The sequence below is a fragment of the Peromyscus californicus genome, unplaced genomic scaffold (assembly GCF_007827085.1).
Source record: "Peromyscus californicus insignis strain IS unplaced genomic scaffold, ASM782708v3 Scaffold_19__1_contigs__length_69161282, whole genome shotgun sequence".
Lineage (NCBI taxonomy): Eukaryota > Metazoa > Chordata > Mammalia > Rodentia > Cricetidae > Peromyscus > Peromyscus californicus.
Genome location: NW_026294491.1, coordinates 55,910,569 through 55,933,179, shown reverse-complemented (window position 1 = coordinate 55,933,179; position 22,611 = coordinate 55,910,569). Strand labels below are relative to the sequence as shown.

The window sequence follows — 22,611 nt, the reverse complement described above, 5'->3', positions numbered from 1 at the left end:
CTTCCAGCCATGGCTTCCTTCCAGGTGATGCTGTTTCTCTTTGCTTTGCTGCATCAATCATTGCCCACTGAAGGAAAGGTAAGGTTAAAGGGAAAACATCCTTTCAGAGCACTCTGACAGCTTTGGAAAAGGGCAGGCTACTTTGAGAGCAAAGGAATCTAGAGTGCCTGACAGGTGACAAAGTTCTCATAGCATTTCATATGGAAACGGAGATGGGGACTAAGCTTATTTGCTCCATCATTTGTGGCTGTGGGGGCTGCCTGTCCCATGTGCCTATTGGACACTTGAAAAGAAAAGGATATTCCAAGAAGAAGGTTCACAGGCATCAACGACATAGTACAAATTAAACAACAAACTTCACTAGTATTCTTTGTTAAATTAACAGATAACAGTATTTTCTATAATTGGTTAAATAATATATAAAGTTCAGAGCACTGTTGTTAAGAATTACCTAAGACTTACTGGCTGAACACAGTAGAAATGCTTTTTCTATAGCTGTCGGGGCTAGAAGTCTGAAATTGAGGTCTCTCTGGCAGACTTAGGAAGGAACCGGTCCCTTCCTTTCTGTCTTATAGTGACTTCTACCAATTGTTGTTGTCCTTCAACAGATGACTGTGTCTTTCCAACCTCCTCCTTCATCTTAACATAATCTCATCTATGTTTCTCATGAAATTGCTTGGCCCCAAATTCAGGTTCCACTTGAGTTCTTTAGGATAATTTTGTGTCAAGATTCTCAACTTGATTCTGTAAAGACCTTTTCTTTTCAAATAAGACTATATTTATAGATCATTTGAATTAGGATATGGAAATATCTTTAGGGAGCAATTATTCAACTTATCACAAATAAATATATTGCCGGAATTCACTTCTTTTACATTTTAATAGGCCATCTCCAGTTTGGATCACATATCACTCCCAAATCATATTTTAAAAAGACAGCATGTTGTATGGGTTTAAAGAGATAATTAATTAAGGATCTTCTGCTCAAAGTATTTTCTACGTCTTTATTTTATCCCATTTCCATATGAATGCTTTATTTTATCCCATTTCCATATGATTGCTCAGAAATGTAAGAATATGTAATCTTAAATTTGCCCTTTCTTTGCCTCTGTCACTACATTTATCTCTTGTTATTGTTTATAAATACCTGGACTTGTTTCTAAATTGAAAACAAGTCTGATTCTAAAGTCTTTTTGTGTTTATCAGTGATCATGGAATTAGCACATAAAGCATTGTTACTGTGTGGAATCTTGAATTTAGACCCCTCCTCTTTCACATATGATTTTAATGCTTTAATGATCCCAGATCAAGGCCAGTCATTCTTGTCCGTGTGTGTAAGGCTCACACATGGAGTTCACCTCCTGGCCTGGAAGCCCATGAGTAAGAAGTACTGCTGTCACTGTTGTCTGTTCTCATACTCTGTTCTGACTTTTAAAACTCAATGCTAGCTAGAAATAAAGAGTTTGATAGTTGTTCAGGCCTTATTAGGCATTCATAACTGTAACCAGTCTGTTATAATAGTCAAATTCTCAGACCAGGGAGAATTTGTTTTTCACTCCCCAGGGCTTTATTATAACAGTTTTCCATCTTTTCTCCCTTGAATGATTTTTCCCTGGATCTTCACAATTCTCCTTCTACTTCCTGGTCCAACTCTTGGCCTTCATTTACAAAAATCATTACAAAGTGAGATGTTGCTGGGTTTTAGGCACCACTAAATGCTTACTAATCACCCCTCTCAGCGTGACTCTCTATGCTTCTCCGCAGTCCTGTGAACACTGTAAATTTTTTCAAATCCCAACCCAGAATCATCTTTTGTGAACTCTTTGTTATCCTCAATAAACTGATCTTTCCTCATATAGACTCCACCTATCAGGTTTGAGGAAGCCATATGTTTTTATTTTTTAATGCATTATGAGCTCTGTAAGGATAGATTCTGGTTTTTTTTTTGTTAACTTTAGACTTTATACATAATCTTACTTCCTGACCTCACCAATAAAAGCTCCACTGATACTCATCTAAAAAAAAATTACATCTATATGGAGAATTTTCATGTATAAAACATAATGATATACGAATCAGAAAATAATTTCATATCCTAAGAAACCAACACTTTTGTGTTTTGAAGTTACTTTAAGTGACATTTTGAGGATAATAGAAATGTGGGAATGTCTGATAATTCAGGGACTGGTCATTGCTGATGCTTGTCTTGTGCATTCACTGTACTTTAGGAATCTGCAACTGTGCTATGCCTATTGGTTGAGGGCATTATATAATAGTCTCTGTTCTTAGAAACATAAAGCAGGAGACAGACATGGACAGAGAGTAGAAAATGGCCAATGCTGTGTGACCAGAACTATGGGGGGAGAAAGTTGAGAGTCTTGAGGGAACTCAGGTTGGTGGGAAACAGTTGAGTAACTTATCTCAAAGTATCAGGAAGCCTGCTATGAGCAATGTGTCTATTAGAAATACTTCAGAATCTTGCTCAAACCCATGGGACATCGCACTCTTGTATAAATTTAAGCTTAGAACCTGCCCAACAACCAAAAGCCCCATTCTGCTCCTCAGCATTAGCTGACATATATACATAATCATCAAGATAAGCTGAAAATATAAACTCTGTACCGATCACATTTTACTGCTAAACTGGGCAAAGTGAGGAGTATTCCATTCAGTAGATGAATGTATTGCCCTTGAATTGTGTAGAAAACATTTACAAATATTTAAAGAGTATGTATTGAGCAACCTTGGAAAATATTCTGCCTCATGGTTTTGCTCAGGTGCTGGATGGGAGATATGAATTTAGACTAAATCTGAATGTTCTGTCACCAAACGCAAATGCCACAGACAGCAATTTTCTCTGTGAAGCCTAGGATGAATCATGGGATTCCCTCACTTTACCTTATTGTGGCTTGATCATATGTGAATGGATATGTCTTAGGTTTCCTGTTATGAGGTTTTGATAACAAAATTCTATCTCATTCTTTTATCTAAATTATTTTTCATGCGATATATATTATGTTTTTCTCATCTACTTGACTCCACTAAGATCCTTCCCATCTCTCTATCCACCAACTTCATGTCTCTCTATCTTGCTGTCAAAAAACAATACAAAAAGCAACCAAAACCCAGAATGCAAAAAGCAAAACAAAAACAAGGCAAAAAAGAAAATGCCAAAACAAAGCAAAATCAATAGAGTCTGTTTTGTGTTTGCAAACTATTCTTGGCTATAGTGCCTGCTCTAGAGCATGGTTGACGTACTCACTGTGGTAGTTTGAATGTAATTGCCCCCATAATCTCATAGGGGTGACATTATTAGGAGGTGTGGCTTTTTGGAGTGGATATGGCCTTGTTGGAGGAAGTGTGTCACTGTGGGGGTGGGCTTTGAGGTTTCCTATGCTCAGGATACTGCCCAGATACTCAACTTCCCGTTGTCTGTGAGCCAAGGTGTAGTCAACACCATGTCTGCTTGCACCCCACCATGCTCCCTGCCATGATGGTAATGGACTGTACTTCTGAAAGTGTAAGCCAGCCACCACAATTAAATGTTTTCTTTATAAGAGTTGCCGTGGTCATGGCGTCTCTTCACAGTAATGGAAACCTAGTTAAGGCGGTCACTGACACTCCATTGGAGAAGACTCGATTTTCTCTTTGCCAGCAGGTATTATTCACAAATAGGTTCTCAGTTAGGGGTGGGACACCAAGTCAAGTTTCCCTAGCCGGGACTGGGATTTTTGTTTGGTGAACCTCTGCAGGTCTTTTGTGTATTGCCATAGTCTCTGTGAGTTCAGATGTGCATCAGTCTTGTGCCTAGAAGACAGTGTTTCCTTGGAGTCACCCATCACTCTGGACCTTAGCATCATTTTGTTCCCTCTTCGGCGTAGACCCCTGAACCTTGAGGGTGGGGCGGGACTTTGATGAAGACGTCTCCTGTAGGTCATCTCACTTAGGACTGAGTGCTCCAAAGTCTGCCACGGCTGCATGTTGTCCAGTTGTGGGTGTCTGGGTTAGTTCCCATCCATTGAAAGAAGAAGCTTCTCTTATGAGGCCTGAATGACGCACCGATCTATGACTGTAGCAATATGTCATCCGGAGTCATGTTATTGTTATGTTCCTTTAGCAGAAAAATAGTAGGTTTTCCCCTAGATCACATGACCTATATAATCTCAGATTCTTTGCCACTTTAGCATTGCCAGGTATGGTTTCCAGTTCAAGAGTAAGGCTTAATCCCAATCAAAAAGTGGCTTGTTATTTTCATAATATTAATGCCTTATTGCACCAGTATAACATGCAGGCAGATCACTGTTTTAAGTCTCATAGTTTGTGTTGGGCTGATATTGATTACCTTTCTTCTCTGGTCAAATGCAGAGTCACTCCCAGAATCACCTCTCTTAGTACTACGTTAAAAAAAAATAATGAAAGCTGAATTAAAATCCGAATCTAGCACTTGTGGCCTCAGAGGGATTTTTTACCTTGCAATGAATTACTCATCATTTCCAAGTCTTCCGTCTACTCGTTCCTATTAAAATTAAGTGTTGACTCAGATTTATTGGCATTGCCAAGCAGCTAATATTTTCCTTTTCTATTTGTGTGATATTATGTGATAATAATTTTAAAACTGAAGTTATTTCTTCAATGTCTGTGATCTATGAAATTGTTAAAAGTTATTTTCCTTTAGGATCCAGCTTTCACTGCATTGTTAACCAACCAACCGCAAATTCAAAGAGAGATTGTAAATAAACACAATGATCTGAGGAGATCAGTTAACCCCACTGCCAGCAACATGCTAAAAATGGTAAGAGACTGTGTTGGAAATGATGTGAACCAGCAGTGGAGGGAGAATCCAGTTGTATGGGGGGGGGGAGGATCCAGCTGTGAGGGGGCAGCTGTGGGGAGGGGGAGGATCCATCTGTGTGAGGAGGAGCAGCTGTCCTGGGGAGGAGATGGATGTGGAGAGAGGAGAAGCTGGTGATGGCTTAACATTATGGTTTAAAATATTCCCTGCTGCTGTAAGGACCAGGCTTCAGCAGCTCAGCAATTGAGGGGGAGCCACGGAGTCAGTGAACTAATCACTCAATTTTACTTTTCTATTGGAGGGGGTAAAACTTAATTCTCTGGGGCCATCCAGTGAGACAAAACTTAACTCTCTGTGGCCAGTAAAAAAGGGAAACACACACACACACACACACACACACACCCCATAGGAACTCTCTGTTATCTCTGTCTCACCTTTTTATTTCTTTTCTTACCTCTACCCAGTTGTATCCCTTCTGTGTATTTATTTTTTTCCCTTACAGCTTATATACCCCAGCAGACTACTTCAAGCAATATAAAAATTACAGTGTGGTTTCACTCTATTTTTTAAGTGAATGATTACAATGAATACAAGTAAAAAACGTTTCCTATTTCCCTTATATAACTAAACATTTTACATATTACAGGTAAAAAACAAATTATCCCCAAGAACCCACATACATTGATGTCCAAATAACTTGTTATAGATTAACAGAGTGTAAGCAAGCAAGTTATTTTTCTCAGCCAGTTCTTTTACTGGCAGGTTGCATTTTGAGGTTACAAAGAAATGATCAAACATTGTCTTATTTATCTCAAAAGGTAATCTTATAAAAAGTTAAAAGAATAACAAATATAAACTTTTATATATGAAAAACAATCAGTGAGTCTACTTTGAATCCTCAGCGTGCATACCCACTCATCAACAGTTGTTTATATCAGGAAGCTGAGGGCAGAAATGGGTACAAGGAATTAATCATTGATCAGCAACCCATCCTAGCAAGAAAGGCACATCAGCTAATAATAATAGGGCTGTTATTGTTCTTGTTTCTTGATGTCAGAGTCCCCCACTGAACTATATGCCTTCCTAAACTTCAAATTGTTCCCCAAGACTTTCTACCTCAAAGTCATTAACAAAGACATCTTAACCTTAGTCGTTATTTAAAACTTTGTTTTAGCTCTGATGAACACTAAAACCCATGAACATATCTCCCAATATTAAGATGAAAAGAACTTGAGCTAGCCTAGTTTCTGGGACACAATTGTTTTTCTTAATCATTAATGTAAGTCACAGTCCATATGGCTCCTCAAGAGGAACTCATAAGTCCTAGCTGTGTGACAATGCCTTGTTCTTATTTTCTACCCTCTGCAGCCCCTGCTTTATCAAGGGTGGTAGCAACACCATATCCTGCCTTTACCCACATTAATTTTCCCACTAAACTAACCTCTATAATAATCCCTTATTATATTTGTTAAAAACCCTTAGTCATCAAAATTCTATTTAAACTAATACTATTATTGTATAAAATCACTGCTTCAGTTAAACAGTGCAGCTTAAGAGGAAATCATCTTCACAATAATCCATAGGTAAAAATGTCCAGTAGAAAGGGATATTTCCATGAGATAATTACACTACATTAAGAGCAGTGGGGATCCCCTCATACCCATTCATATCATGCCAGATACCAGAGAAAAATGGCAGGAGCAAACATGTAAAGACACAGCACTAGCAAGAGATATTCTGGACCCGAAGCCCATGGGGCCTTGCCTATCTGAGATTCACCCATCAGTGTTGACGAATTGTCACAGCCAGGGGACACGTCACTGTACCTCGGCCCACCATGAGTGTCATGAATTAGGAAGGTGCTTTTAGCTACAATTACAATCTCTTCTTAAGTTCTCTCAGGTTTTAGGTGGAAATTCTTGCCACCACGTCTGGGCACCATTTGTAGATAAATTGCTAAAGGTCTTATTAAATAAAAAAAAACATGGAGCCAGATATAGGCATGAAAACCTGAGAGATCAGGGAAATAGGAAAAGCCACAAGCTAACCTCACCTCAAAGACACCTCAGTCTCAAAGAGACCTACTTCCTGTATACCCACGCCTATATTCCTTTCTGTTCTGCTCACTCATTGGCTCTCTCAGCCCAGCTACATCACTTCATCTTCCTGCCCAGCTCTGTCACTTTCTGTCTGTCTGTACAGACCTCTAGACCTCTATGGTTAGTGCTGGGATTAAAGGCATGTGTCACCATGCTTGGTTCTGTTCCTCAGTGTGGCCTTGAACTCACAGAGATCAAGACAGATCTCTGCCTCCCAAGTGACAGGATTAAAGGCGTGTGCTAACATTGCCTAACTTCTATGTTTACTTATAGTGGCTTTTTCCTCTGATCCTCAGATAAATTTTATTGGGTGACACAGTATATTGGGGGACACAATACATCACCACACATCAGTGCTTTGCTTCCATCGGCAGTTCTTGTTTTGATTTAGCTATTTTACTAAAATTTTTATGCTGGAAAGACTATATTATTTTCATTTTTAACATGGTTAAGTGACTTTTCAAGTTTTGGGTCTAATAAGTTAGAATCAGAAACCAAATCTTGGAGCATCCTGTGTGAAGCATTTTGTTCACTGTCTTTCTTAGTCATATATCAAGGCATTTTCTGTCTTTTAGGGTCTTAACTTCTTGAAGAGGATTTTTTTTTCTGTGTCTCTGTGTGTGAGTGTGAACATGTACACATGTGTGTGGGTGCCTGTGAAGACCAGAGGCATTAGAGCTCCCATAGAACTTGGTTTATGGACAGCTATGAGTCAATTGGCAGGGGTGATGGGAATCAAACATGGGACCTCTGCAAAAGAGCAGTAGATTCTCTCAACCACTGAGACATCTCTCCATTCTTAATACTATACCTTTCTTTTAAATTTTTTTATTAAGAAATTTTTATTCATTCTATATACCCTCCACAGATCCCCCCATCCCTCCTCCTACTCCCCTCCCTGCAGCCTTACCCCCCCTCCCCCAGCCCAGTCCCCATTGCCTCTTCACAAATGGTATGGCCTCCTATGAGGAGTTAGCAAAGCCTGGAACATTCAGCTGAGGCAGGTCCAAGCCCCTCCCCCTGCATCAAGGATGTGAAAGGTGTTCCGCCATAGGCAATGGGCTCCAAAAAGCCTGCTCATGCACCGGATATCGATCCTATTCCCACTATCAAGGGGCCTTCAAACAGACCAAGCTACATAACTGTCTCACCCATGCAGAGGGCCCAGTCTAGTCCCACAGCTCTTGGTCCAAAGTTCATGAGTTCCTACTAGCTTGATTCCCTTGTATCTGCAAGTTTTCTCATCATGGCTTAGATTACTAGCAGTGGTGGAGGGGGTGCCTGAGCTGGCCTACCCCATTGATCAGATTGGTGAATGCCCTAACTGTCATCATAGAGCCTTCTTCCAGTAATTGATGGAAACAGATGTAGAGAGCCATGGCCAACCACCAGGCCAAGCTCCAGAAGTCCAATTGAAGAGAGGAAAGAGGGATTCTATGAGCAAGGGGCATTAAGACCATGATGGGGAAACTTACTATACCCTTCTTTTTTTTTTGAATTTTTATTTTATTTTACAATATAATTTAATTCTACATATCAGCCACGGATTCCCTTGTTCTCCCCCTCCCGCCCCCTCCCCTTCCCCCTAGTCAACCCCCCATTCTCATCTCCTCCAGGGCAAAGACTCCCCCACAGACTGAGGTCAACCTGGTAGACTTAGTCCAGGTAGGTCCAGTCCCCTCCTCCCAGGCCGAGCCAAGCGATCCTGCATAGGCCCCAGGTTTCAAACAGCCAACTCATGCAATGAGCACAGGACCCGGTCCACTGCCTGGATGCCTCCCAAACAGATCAAGTCAATCAACTGTCTCACCTCTTCAGAGGGCCTGATCCAGTTGGGGGACCCTCAGCCATTGGTTCATAGTTCATGTGTTTCCATTCGTTTGGCTATTTGTCCCTGTGCTTTATCCAACCTTGGTCTCAACAATTCTTGCTCATATAAACCCTCCTCTTTCTCGCCAACTGGACTCCTTGAGCTCCACCCGGGGCCTGGCCATGGATCTCTGCACCCAGTTCCCTCAGTCATTGGATGGGGTTTCTAGCACGACAATTAGGGTGTTTGGCCATCCTATCACCAGAATAGGTCAGTTTGGGCTGTCTCTCGAGAACATTGCCAGCAGTCTATTGTTGGGGGCATCTTTGTGGCTTTCTGTGGGCCTCTCTAGCACTTTGCTTCTTCCTATTCTCATATGGTCTTCATTTACCATGGTCTCCAATTCCTTGTTCTCCCTCTCTGTTGTTGATCCAGCTGGGATCTCCCGCTCCCCCAAGCTCTCTTTCCCTCGCCCCTCACCCTTCATTACCCCCACTCACGTCCAGGCTGTTCATGTAGATCTCATTCCATTTCTCTGTCATTGGGCGATCCCCGTGTCTTTCTTGGGGTCCTGTTTTCTAGGTAGCCTCCCTGGTGTTGTGAGTAGCAGACCAGTCATCCTTGTTCCACATCTAGTATCCTCCTATGAGTGAGTACATACCATGTTTGTCTTTCTGAGTCTGGGTTACCTCACTCAGGATGATTTTTTCTAGATCCATCCATTTGCCTGCAAACCTCATGATGTCATTGTTTTTCTCTGCTGAGTAGTATTCCATTGTGTATATGTAACACATTTTTTTTATCCATTCTTCAGTTGAAGGGCATCTAGGTTGTTTCCAGGTTCTGGCTATTACAAACAATGCTGATATGAACATAGCTGAGCAAGTGCCCTTGTGGTATGATTGAGCATTCCTTGGGTATATGCCCAAGTGGTATAGTTGGATCTTGGGGGAGATTGATTCCCAATTTTCTAAGAAAGAACCATATTGATTTCTAAAGAGGTTGTACAAGCTTGCATTCCCACCAGCAGTGGAGGAGAGTTCCCCTAGCTCCACATCCTCTCCAGCATAAGGTGTCTTCAGTGTTTTTATCTTAGCCATTCTGACAGTCATAAGGTGGTATCTCAGAGTTGTTTTGATGTGCATTTCCCTGATAATTAGGGGTGTCCAGCAATTCCTTAAATGTCCTTCAGCCATTTGAGTTTCCTTTGTTGAGAATTCTCTGTTTAGTTCTATAGCCCATTTCTTAACTGGACTGTTGGGCATTTTGATGTCTAATTTCTTGAGTTCCTTATATATTCTGGATATCAGACCTCTGTCAGATGTGGGGTTGGTGAAGACCTTTTCCCATTCTGTAGGCTGTTGCTTTGCCTTGTTGGCTGTATCCTTTGCTCTACAAGCTTCTCAGTTTCAAGAGGTCCCATTGATTGATTGTTTCAGTGTCTGAGCTACTAGTGTTCTATTTAGGAAGTGATCTCCTATGCCAATGCGTTCAAGACTACTTCCTACTTTCTCTTCTAGCAGGTTTAGAGTAGCTGGATTTATGTTGAGGTCTTTGATGCACTTGGACTTAAGTTTTGTGCATGGTGACAGATATGGATCTATTTGCAGCCCTCTACACGCTGATATCCAGTTATACCAGCACTGTTTGTTGAAGATGCTTTCTTTTTTTCATTGTATAGTTTTGGCTTCTTTGTCAAAAATTATATGTTCATAGGTGTGCAGATTACTGTCAGGGTCTTCAATTCGATTCCATTGGTCCACATGTCAGTTTTTAATGCCAGTACCAAGCTGTTTTTATTACTGTAGCTCTATAGTAGAGCTTGAAGTCAGGGATCGTGATGCCTCCAGAGGTTGTTTTATTGTACAGGATTCTTTTGGCTATCCTGGGTTTTTTGTTTTTCCACATGAAGTTGAATATTATTCTTTCCAGGTCTGTGAAGAATTGTGTTGATATTTTGATGGGTATTGCATTGAATCTGTAGATTGCTTTTGGTAAGATTGCCATTTTTACTATGTTAATCCTGCCTATCCATGAGCATGGGAGATCTTTCCATTTTCTGACATCTTCAATTTTTTTTTTCAGGGACTTAAAGTTTTTGTCATATAGATCTTTCACTTACTTGGCTAGTGTTACCCCAAGGTATTTTATATCATTTGTTGCTATTGTAAAGGGTGATGTATCTCTGATTTCCTTCTCAGCCTGTTTGTCAATTGTATATAGGAGGGCTACTGGTTTTTTTTGAGTTGATATTGTATCCTGCTATGTTGCTGAAGGTGTTTATAAGCTGTATCAGTTCCTTGGTTGAATCTTTGGGGTCACTCAAGTATACTATCATGTCATCTGTGAATAGCAAAGCTTGACTTCTTCCTTTCCAATTTGTATCCCCTTAATCTCCTTATGTTGTCTTATTGCTCTGGCTAGAACTTCAAGTACTATATTGAATAAGTATGGGGAGAGCGGACAGCCTTGCCTCGTTCCTGATTTAAGTGGAATCGCTTTGAGTTTCTCTCCATTCAATTTGATGTTGGCTGTTGGCTTGCTGTAAATTGCCTTTATTATGTTTAGGTATGTTCCCTGTATTCCTGATTGCTCCAAGACCTTTATCATGAAGGGGTGTTGGATTTTGTCAAATGCCTTTTCTGCATCTAGTGAGATGATCATGTAGTTTTTTTCTTTGAGTTTGTTTATATGGTGTATTACATTGACGGACTTTTGTATGTTGAACCACTCTTGCATCCCTGGGATGAAGCCTACTTGATCATGGTGGATAATTGTTTTGATGTGTTCTTGGAGTCTGTTTGCCAGTATTTTATTGAGTATTTTTGCATCAATGTTCATGAGGGAGATCGGTCTGTAGTTCTCTTTCTTTGTTGTATCCTTGTTTGGTTTAGGAATCAAGGTAATTGTAGCCTCATAGAAGGAGTTTGGTAATGTTTCTTCTGTTTCTATTGTGTGGAACAATTTAAAGAGTATTGGTATTAACTCTTCTTTGAAGATCTGGTAGAATTCTGCACTGAAACCATCTGGGCCTGTGCTTTTTTGTTTGGGACACTTTTAATGACTGACTCTATTTCCTTAGGGGTTATTGGACTATTTAAATAGTTTTTCCGGTCTTGATTTAACTTAGGTATGTGGTACCTAAGATAATCCAGAAAATTATCCATTTCTTTTAGATTTTCCAGTTTTGTGGAGTAGAGGTTTTTGAAGTATGACCTGATGATTCTCTGGATTTCCTCATTGTCTTTTGTTATGTCCCCCTTTTTATTTCTGATTTTGTTAATTTGGATGCTCTCTCTCTGTCTTTTGGTTAGTTTGGATAGGGGCTTGTCTATCCTGTCGATTTTCTCAAAGAACCAACTCTTTGTTTCATTATTTTTTTTGTATTGTTCTCTGTTTTTATTTTATTGATTTCAGCTCTTACTTTGATAATTTCCTGGCATCTTTTCTTCCTGGGAGACTTTGCTTCTTCTTGTTCTAGTGCTTTCAGGTGTGCTGTTAAGTCACTAGTGTGAGATTTCTCCAACTTCTTTATGCGGGCATTTAGTGCTATGAATTACCCTCTTAGCACTCACTGCTTTCATAGTGTCCCATAAGTTTGGGTATGTGGTGTCTTCATTTTCTTTGATCTCTAGGAAGTCTTTAATTTCTTTCTTTATTTCTTCCTTAACCCATTGGTGATTCAGTTGAGCATTATTCAGTTTCCATAAGATTGTAGGTTTTCTGTAGTTTTTGTTGTTGTTGAAATCTAACTTAAAACAATGGTGGTCTGATAGAACACAGGAGGTTATTCCAATTGTTTTGTATCTGTTGAGATTTGCTTTGTGGCCAAGTATGTGGTCGATTTTAGAGAAGGTTCCATGGGGTGCTGAGAAGAAGGTATATTCTTTTTAGTTAGGATGGAATGTTCTGTAGATATTGATTAAGACCATTTGGGTCATAACATCAGTTAAGTCCTTTATTTCTCTGTTAAGTTTCGATTTGGGAGATCTGTCCAGTGGTGAAAGTGGGGTGTTGAAGTCTCCCAGTATTAATGTGTGGGGTTTTATATGTGGTTTAAGCTTTAGTAATGTTTCTTTTACATATGTGGGTGCCCTTGTGTTTGGGGCATAAATGTTCAGAATTGAAAGTTCATCTTGGTTGATCTTTCCTGTGATGAGTATGTAATGCCCTTCTTGATCTCTTTTGATTGATTTTAGTTTGAAGTTTATTTTGCTTGATATTAGGATGGCTACACAAGCTTGCTTCTTAAGACCATTTGATTGGAAAGTCTTTTCCCAGCCTTTTATTCTTAGGTAGTGTCTATCTTTGAATTTGAGGTGTATTTCTTGTATGCAGCAGAATGATGGGTCCTGCTTTTGTATCCATTCTGTTAGCTTTGTGTCTTTTTATAGGTGAATTAAGACCATTGATATTCAGGGATATTAATGGCCAATGATTGTTCATTCCTGTTATTTTTTGGTGGTAGTGTGTGTGTACTTTTCTTCTTTGGGGTTTACTGCTGTGGCTTTATCTATTGCCTGTGTTTTCGAGGGTGTATCTGACTTCCTTAGGTTGGAATTTTCCTTCTAGTGCTTTCTGTAGGGCTGGGTTTGTGGATAAGTATTGTTTAAATCTGGCTTTGTCTTGGAATGTCTTGTTCACTCCGTCCATGATGATTGAAAGTTTTGCTGGGTATATTAGTCTAGGCTGGCATCCATGGTCTCTTAGTGTCTGCATTACATCTGTGCAGGTCCTTCTGGCTTTCAAAGTCTCCATTGAGAAATCGGGTGTTATTCTGATGGGTTTGCCTTTATAAGTCACTTGGCCTTTTTCCTTTGCTGCTCTTAATATTCTTTCTTTATTCTGTATGTTTAGTTGTTTAATTATTATGTGGCGAGGGGACTTTTTTTGGGGTCTAGTCTGTTTGGTGTTCTATAGGCTTCTTGTATCTTCATAGGCATTTCATTCTTTAAGTTGGGAACATTTTCTTCTATGATCTTGTTGAATATATTTTCTGTGCCTTTGAGTTGGTATTCTTCTCCTTCCTCTATCCCTATTATTCATAGGTTTGGTCTTTTCATGGTGTCTCAAATTTCTTGGACATTTTGGGTCATGACTTTCTTGGCTTTAGTGTTTTCTTTGACTGATGAATCTATTTCTTCTACTGTATCTTCAATGCCAGAGATCCTCTCTTCCATCTCTCGCATTCTGTTGGTTATACTTGCATCTGAAGTTCCCATTGGTTTACTCAGATTTTCTATTTCCAGCATTCTCTCTGTTTGTGTCTTCTTCATTTTTTCTATTTCCCTTTTCAGGTCTTGGACTATTTCCTTCATCTGTTTCATTGCTTTTTCATGATTTTCTTTCAGGGCTTTATTGTTTTCTTTTGCTTTATTTGTCCTTTCCTCTAGTTTTTTATAGCGTTCTTCCCATTTTTTGTTTGTCTTTTCCTCTATATAAGCCTCTACTGTCTTCATGATGTTATTCATAAGGCTGTTTTCTTCTTCCCATTTTTGATGTTCAAGTCTAGATGTTGGAGGAGGGTTAGGTTCTGGTGATGCTGTATTGCTCTTCATTTTGTTGTATGTACTTCTGCCTTGACGTCTGCCCATTTCCTTGTGGTTCGTTCTTGGTCTTATCAGTGCACTTGGTCCAGACAGAGCTGGCAGATTCAGGAAGTCTCTCTCTCTTGTCCAGATGGGAGCTCTCTTGTCCAGATGGGAAGTCTGGGGCAAGATGGGAGCTCTTGTCCAGAAGGGAAGTCCAGGGCAGGATGGGAGCTGGGGGCCGGTCTCTAAGTCTCAGGAAGTGGCTGGGGTCTCAGGCGGGTGGGCATGTGGGCAGGGCGTGGAGACTGCAGGGTCCGCTTGGGGTCTTGGAGAAGGGGAGTCTTCCTGGTGGAGGTGGGGGTAGAAGGGATCCTGCCTGATGGCCAGAACCTGGGGCCAAGTTGGGCAGGTCTTCCCAGAATGGCTGGTGTCCAGGGATGGGATCTAGGCTGATCCCAGGCACTCACCTCTTGTCCAGATGGGAAGTCCAGGGCAGGATGGGAGCTGGGGGCCGGTCTCTAAGTCTCAGGAAGTGGCTGGGGTCTCAGGCAGATGGGCGTGGGGGCAGGGCGTGGAGATTGCAGGGTCTGCCGGGGGTCTTGGAGAAGGGGAGCCTTCCCGGTGGAGGTGGGGGTAGAAGGGATCCTGCCTGATGGCCAGAACCTGGGGCCAAGTTGGGCAGGTCTTCCCCTGAGTGGCAGGTGCCCAGGGATGGGATCTAGACTGAGCCACTATACCCTTCTTAATGTAAAGTATTTCCCAGGACACAGTGCTAACATCCCTTTATCCTATTCAAGCCCATATTTCCCACATGAAAGCAATAGGCATCAAGGGACTTTGGAATAACTCAGAGCAGCCTATAATATTAATATTATTAGAATGTTTCACATGTATCAATATTTAACATCATTCACAAACATTGTAAACGTGCCTTTATGGTTAGATATTTTGCCCTTATACCCATCTCTGATGGACTTCTCTTCATGTCGACACTAGCACACACAAAAATTAAAACAAGCCAAAGAGACATTTTAATAACAGTGATAATTAGAAAATATTTCCACGGGAGTTTTATCGTTTTGCTAGCCAATTGAATTATATGCTTTCATTATGGTGGGATCATTAAATTTAGTTTTCTCTTTCTCTTGCTATTTAGGAGTGGAGCATAGCAGCATCAGGAAATTCTCAAAAGTGGGCTAACAAGTGTATTTTAGAGCACAGTAATTCGCAAGACCGAAAGACCAGTATGTACATTATATATGGCTATTTAATAGACGAATAACTTCAATACTAACAGGCCTTTGTAGGATATAACATTAAGAATTTGCACATAAATGCTATTCATGCTGTCTTTCAAAGTCATTTATTTGTGATTGAGATATAATTATAACAACAATGTGGTTCATGTTTGTCTATATTATGCAAATATTTCTTGCCATGTATCATTTGTTCTCTCCAAGCTCATAAGCAAAGAAGATCATGGATCATCCTTTTTTAACAAAAATTCTCAAATTAGAATCACAACATTAGGAAGAAAATGGCCAGGCCAGAGAACACACCAAGGTCATGCCATACTAGATGGTTTTTTTTTTTTTTTTGTGCTTTATCAAATCTAATCACCTGCCCCCTCATTTTGATAATAAACAACTGTTCAGTGTTTTGATATCTATTTTTAAGATATATGTAATTGTGTTCAGTTGTTGCTTGTTTTTGCCACAAAATACTTAATGTTTTGAAATAATATTCAATATCCATGTAAGCTGAATATTTTGAGAATGATTTTAAATTATGTAAAGCAGTGAAGTTTTTCTTTTCTTTTTTTCTCCCCCCTCTCTTTTGGTTAGGTGGGACCTCACTATGCAACTGTTGTTGTTTAGTTTTTACTCTTTTGGGGGGCCCACCACCCAGTTCTCAATTAAATCACACACGGAGGCTTATTCTTAATTACAAATGCCCACCTTAGCTTGGCTTTTTTTTTTTTCCGCCAGTTTTTCTTAACCTAAATTACCCCGCTTACCTTGTGCCCCTGGGCTTTTCCTGCTCTCTTACTTCTGTAAATCTTACTCTTACTCTGTGGCTTGCTGTGTAGATGGGTGGCTGGCCCCTGGAGTCCTCCTACTTCTCTGGCTTCTTTTATCTCCTCCCAGATTTCTCCTTCTATATAGTCTCTCTCTTCCAGCCCCACCTATCCTTTCTCCTGCCTCACTATTGGCCATTCAGTTCTTTATTAGACTGTCACGTGTTTTAGACAAGCAAAGAATCACAGCTTCACAGAGTTAAACAAATGCAACATAAACAAAAGCAGCATACCTTAAAATAATATTCTACAACATGTGACCCTGGCTGCACTAGAACTGGCTATGTAGAACAGGCTGTCCATGAACTTGCTATGATCCTCCTGTCTCTAACTCCCAGGTCTGGGACTAAAGGTGTGCAATGCCAAGCCCAGCATATGTTTTGTTTTCTATGTTCTGTATTTGATGGATGTGTAGATTGCTGTGCAAGACTCTAAGGAACAACAGGACCCATTTTATTGTGGAGTACAGATCAATGAGGGAGGAAATTTGATACACAGACCTCACACAGGATGTTTACTAATATATTGAAGCATGTAGAGAAGCCTGCTGTGGAAGTGGTTAGTCATCCTAGCATTGTTTCAGTTGATCTATTGTTATTGTATCATTGCTGCTATAATAATAAAATAATTGTGAAGAGATGATCAGAGTCAGTAGAACCCTGAAGCAGTCTTGGAGATCAAGTGGACTATTTGATTGTTACCTTTACCTTCACTATTAATGGGGGTATCTTAGCACGTTTGATATTCATCGTATGTAGTATAGACATGGCCTTTCAAGCTCACACAGATTAAATGACTTGGCTGTTGTAACACTTGTCCTGGCTGTGTCTGGTTCACCGAGGAAGAGGATTAAGCCTGTGAAATCACCTTTCCTGCTGACTGTTGTCTTTTAAAACAATCTGTCAAAAATGCCTTCGTCTTCCTTCACAAAAAATCCATGAACTTTTCTTTAGGGTCTTCTTTGTGGAAACTGGTGAGTGTGACAGAGGAGAAAACAAGCAAGTGTTGGTTACTTGTCTTCACTAAGCCTGCATCACAAAGCACATGAGACACATATACATGGAGAATTTAGTGCCTAGATGAGTGCAGTTTTGACAGTGCAAATGGAGAAGGCCTTTGAAAGAACGGATTATTCACAATCTGTTCAAGTATTTGCATGCTTAGGCAAGCTTGGTGTGTCAGATGGCTGTCTTCTCATCTGATTAATTAATTAATCTAAGAAGCAGGCACCCTGCTCCCACCTCAACCAACAGTTACCCACCATAGGCTGTATGGCTGAAGTACAGCATTTTGCATTCATGTAGTCAATTTATTTTGCGATTGAAAGTTCTATTGTTTTCCTCATAAAAAAATGTTCCTTTCCAGATACAAAATGTGGTGAGAATCTCTATATGTCAAGTGACCCTACTTCTTGGTCAGCCGTAATTCAAAACTGGTACGATGAAAGTGAGTTCTTTACTTATGGTGTAGGAGCAAAACCCAATGCAGCTGTTGGACATTACACTCAGGTGAGCAGATGCATGAAGATGCTGGAGTAATAAACACTGTAATGCAATGACCAAAGCTTTGCCAACCACTGACCCATTCCTATGTTCAGTTTGAGACAGACTGAGTAGGTATTGTATAGTTCTGTCATTTGACTGAAACCTTAAGATATATTAATCTATTCCCAGGATCTGAAGAATTCTTGATACGAAAGCATACAGTTTATACTTTCATTATATATGGGAAAAATAGTGATCCCACATGACATGTTTAGTTTTAAAGGGTATTAGGAATAAAATTTTATTACTGTGATTCCCAAAATAGAAATTTTATAAGGTAAATGTTATAGACTGTAGTAGCCACATATTTATGTTATATATATTAATATTTATTTTTGAGTGTTTTACCAGTTTTCTAATAAACATCCATGCTTTTTATCTCCCATGGACTTATAGGTTGTTTGGTATTCATCTTACAAAGTTGGATGTGGAATTGCTTACTGTCCCAACCAAGACATCCTAAAATATTTTTATGTTTGCCAATACTGTCCTGCGTAAGTATGCACTTCAGAATTAAATGTGTGTCATTTTACCTGCAAAATAATATGGGAAAGCTCTTATATAAAGCAAACCAGAATCACAAGAGTAGCCCCACCAGGGGAAGGGCGAATGTCAGGGTTTTTCTTTGAAGATCTAGGCAACGTTAATTCGTCATAGAAGAGTACATTTCCCCAGTTCTGAATGTAAAGATCTAAGCTCTCCATCTTCACTTATGAAATGATGTTGTTTCTTTCAACTAGCCTTCCCTAGGTCCCTCATTCAAGGACCATTCATGCTGTGGATTTTTTCTAAGATTTCACGTTATCTATTTTGATAATTTTGCACTGCAGGACTGTATAAGTTTAATGCTAGGACAAATGACTTAAGCTGTTGGCTTGCAAATGGGATGATATACCTTGATTGAAGCTTGTTTTCTATTCAAATATTTCAATTGCTCGTTACCTACAAAAGAGAAGAATCTTACATTGTTCCCACAAACCTTGCTATTTTACGTGTGTGACTACAACATAATTTTTAGTCTTAATTATATTTACTTTTTGAAAGGGGTGGGGACCACCCTTCCTGTCAGACTTGCTGAGAGATGGTTACTCAGGTGATAGAAGACTCCAGCAGGAGAGCTGTGAACTCAGAATTTGTTTTTCTGCAAGTACACTTTTAAGCATTTACTAGAGAGAATTTATAGAACAGGGAGATGTATATCTAAATCTATTGCTTGATCATAAAAGCATCCCATGGGCAGGCACAAGAAACAATATATGGAATGGATAATGGGAGGAAGCTGAGGAATGAACCTACAGAGCGTTTCTAGAACCCTCATGGCTTGTTTTTCTAAGTGCTCACTCAATACACCGAGACTCAGCTGTGTTGCCTTGGGCTCTTTTCCCACTTTGCACAATTAAGATTTGGATTCCTTCATATTTTCAAGTTCATAACTGGCCCATGTGGTGATGATCATCACGAGTCACATATTAATTCCTGTAGGATAGTATACCTTGGATGTTGGCACAGATCAAAACTTGGGAAACTGGCATTCTTTTCTTAGTAACCATAACATTCTCACATATTCTTTAAGTACTAGCTAGCGTTGCTTAAGTATATGCTACTAACCATGCACAAACAATGTAAACTCACTCTCAGCAACAAGAAACAAATGCAGAAACTTTGCTTTCCATTTTAGAGGAACTGTGGGATAGTTCAGCTTTCAGATAGAATATATTTAGTAATAAACAGTTTTCCATTACCAGTACCATTTATGAGATAGTCTTTCTTAGGAGTGATGTGCTTCTGTAACCCACACCTTGCAGGGTCTTGCCTTAGTAATTATTTCATCTATCTGGGAACAGAGGGCAAAATTCAAGATGCCAGTTGCCTCAGTTTCCTTACTTAATTTGGTGAATTGCAGTCAGAGAGATGGCATGTCATTGCTAACCTTGGTGGTCACCTTGACACAGCTGGGAAGGAACCTCAAATTAAGGAATTTCCTATGTCGAATTGGCCTGTGTCTGTGAGGTAATTTCTCGACTGCTAGTGAATGTAGGGGAGCCTGGTCCACTGCTGGCCACGCCATCTTTAGGTGGTTAGACCTGGACCATGAAGGAAAAGCAGCTGAACTTGAACCTGGGTGCAGCTTGTAAGCAGCATTTAAATCTTCACTGTGTCTGCTTCAGTTCCTGCCTCCAGGTTCCTGCCTCGGCTTCCCTCAGTGGTGGATTATAACTTGTGACCTAAAATAAAACCCTCTCCCCCTCCCCACCCCTCAAGTCACTTTTAGTCAATGTTTTATCTCAGTCACAGACAGCAAACTAGGACAAATGTGTTCGTGTTTGATGTGCTTGCTTAATTGCTATTGTTGTCAATAACAAAATTGAAAACCATGCACAACCATGTATGTAGGTATGTTCACTGATGCTTCAGTGCATAAAACAAGAAGCAAAGGGAGAAATAATGATATGTTTCACATTGCAGGGGTAACAATGCGTTGAAAAAGAGCACTCCTTACCAGCAAGGGGAAGCTTGTGCTAGCTGTCCCAATAACTGTGACAATGGACTATGCAGTAAGTGTGAAGGGGACCATTGGTGGTTCCTCGTATAGCGTTTTATTTTATTCAATGATCTGTAAAATCAAATAAATGATGTATTCTTAGAAGAAGAAAAAAATCTACTCAAGAAAAGCATTAAAATAAGTATTTTATACACACTACTAACTTACATTTTATTTACAATGAAAAGAGTTTTACCTGTGTTCCCTAACAGAACATTTATCTTCAGTGACTGTGATGTGCAGAGACTATTCACTGTGTGCTGCATTCATAAGTTGTTCCTTAAACTTAATATCAATAGACCCAAAGTAGTATTTAAAAAAAATCAAAACATGGTCCTGGAGAGATAGCTCAGTGATTACGAGTATTTGCTGCTCTTGTAGATGACCTGGGTTCCATTCCCAGAATTGACCTTGGTGATTCACAACAACTGCCTGTGACACCAGTTTCAGGATATCTGATGTCCTTTTCTGCCCTCTCTAGGCACCTGAAAACAGGTGCTGGACAGACAGACATGCAGGCATACATATATTCATAACTTAAAAAAAAAATCAAATCGCATATGCCTACATGAATTGAAACCGTATTTTGCCTGTCTTACGTCCCATAGTGCTAGTCTTTGAGTGCTGTTCGCATGCTTCTCAGAAGAAAAGGGACTATACCAGCTTGGTTCCTGCTTCAGACTCAAATGCAGAGTTGTTGGGATTTCATGTCCTTGAAATTGTAGGAGGGCTGTAAAGAGACCACACCCATGACCAATCAACTTTGAGGATCTGAGGAGTTCAGAGGAAAACATGGCACACTGCCCTTGTTTCAGTCCACCCACAAAGGGCATTTACTCCTGAAAGTGTAAAGTTGGGTTTCCAAAATGCAAGATGAGAGGAGTCTCTATAACACTTGTTTTAGCACATTAGCCACGAGTATGGCCTTGGGGACTTGAAATGGGCCAGTTAGGCTAAGAAGCTAATTTAACTTACCATGTACTAAAACAGCTACATTTGCCTAGTGGGTACCACATCAGACTCAGCAGCTAGAGATACGTTTACATCTTTTTCTTTCTCTTTGACTGCCAGGGGATATAAGTAAGTCAATTCATTTTAGAAATATACCATTGAATTGAAAGTAAGAAAAAGTGATGGGTGAACCAGCAGGCTCAGCCAAGTTTCCTACCCGGGTTTCTCAAGACCACCACAGTGGCAATGATGCCAGTGTGTTTCTCCTTCCTACCTCTCCATGGATGTTTTAATGGGTGGACTTTTCTGTTGCTACTTCAGATATTGGCAGTAAGATAACCAAATCTGCTTTCATTGCAGCCAATAGCTGTGAGTATGAAGATTTGCTTAGTAACTGTGAGTCCTTGAAGAACTCAGCAGGCTGTGGACATGAGCTGCTCAAGGAAAAGTGCCAGGCTACTTGCCTGTGTGACGGCAAAATTCACTAACATGTCCAGTGTGTGGCATGAAGGACTACATGAAAAGGGGATGCAGCCTTTAGCTGAGACATGCCAGGGAAACCTATAGGAGATTAGTGACAAGTCGGATCCCAAATGACAAGGCTTCTTCCCTTCCAGGATTTATACAGAAATCTCTTTCATACAGCCATTAAAAAAAAGTGTCATTTAGGATGACAACTTTGGATTATGACCAACTTTGGTGCTTTAAATGTAGTGAATTGAATTGGTGGATAATTTTGAAAGTTGTACGAACACAGGTCATTCATCACTAGAACTTTGAAAAAAAAACCTGTATGTGTCCTAAAACAACTTGCAATGGAATAATGGACTGTAGAAATATCACCGTCAACCTACTCTATAGTGTCTACCAGGATGAAGCTAGACATCTGTATTTGTCTTATGTCCTTTTAATTAAACACAAGTAATCTTTTTCAATAAAGAACTCAAGCAACTACATGATTCGATTTTCATGTAATATTTATATAGCTTGTCTTTTTAACTGACAATAACTAAGCACAGGCAAATAATTATACAGGGAAAAATCTATTAAATAGATTACTAAAGTTTAAACAGAAAACATAACAATTACATCTTGATTTTATTTTATGGGTATGTAAGTAATCACTATATAGAGGATGTGGTTCAATGTAATATACAAGCCTAGTCATCTGATGAAACAATTAAGATTAATGAATGTCCTAGAGAAGTTAGCATTCATAATTCTGTACATTTCACTCAAGATTGTTTGACAATGACATGTAAATC

At 39.8% G+C, this 22,611-nt stretch overlaps 1 protein-coding gene across 1 annotated transcript; it reads left to right on the top strand.

Moving 5' to 3' along the window:
• The first annotated feature begins 9 nt into the window (after positions 1-9).
• Crisp2 (cysteine rich secretory protein 2) lies at positions 10-22,166 on the top strand. Its single transcript, XM_052743976.1, has 7 exons — positions 10-78; positions 4,676-4,792; positions 15,389-15,476; positions 17,675-17,817; positions 18,250-18,347; positions 20,320-20,408; positions 21,707-22,166. The coding sequence occupies exons 1-7, from the start codon at positions 10-12 to the stop codon at positions 21,832-21,834; spliced, it is 732 nt and encodes a 243-aa protein (XP_052599936.1). The 3' UTR covers positions 21,835-22,166.
• The last annotated feature ends 445 nt before the right edge of the window (positions 22,167-22,611 follow it).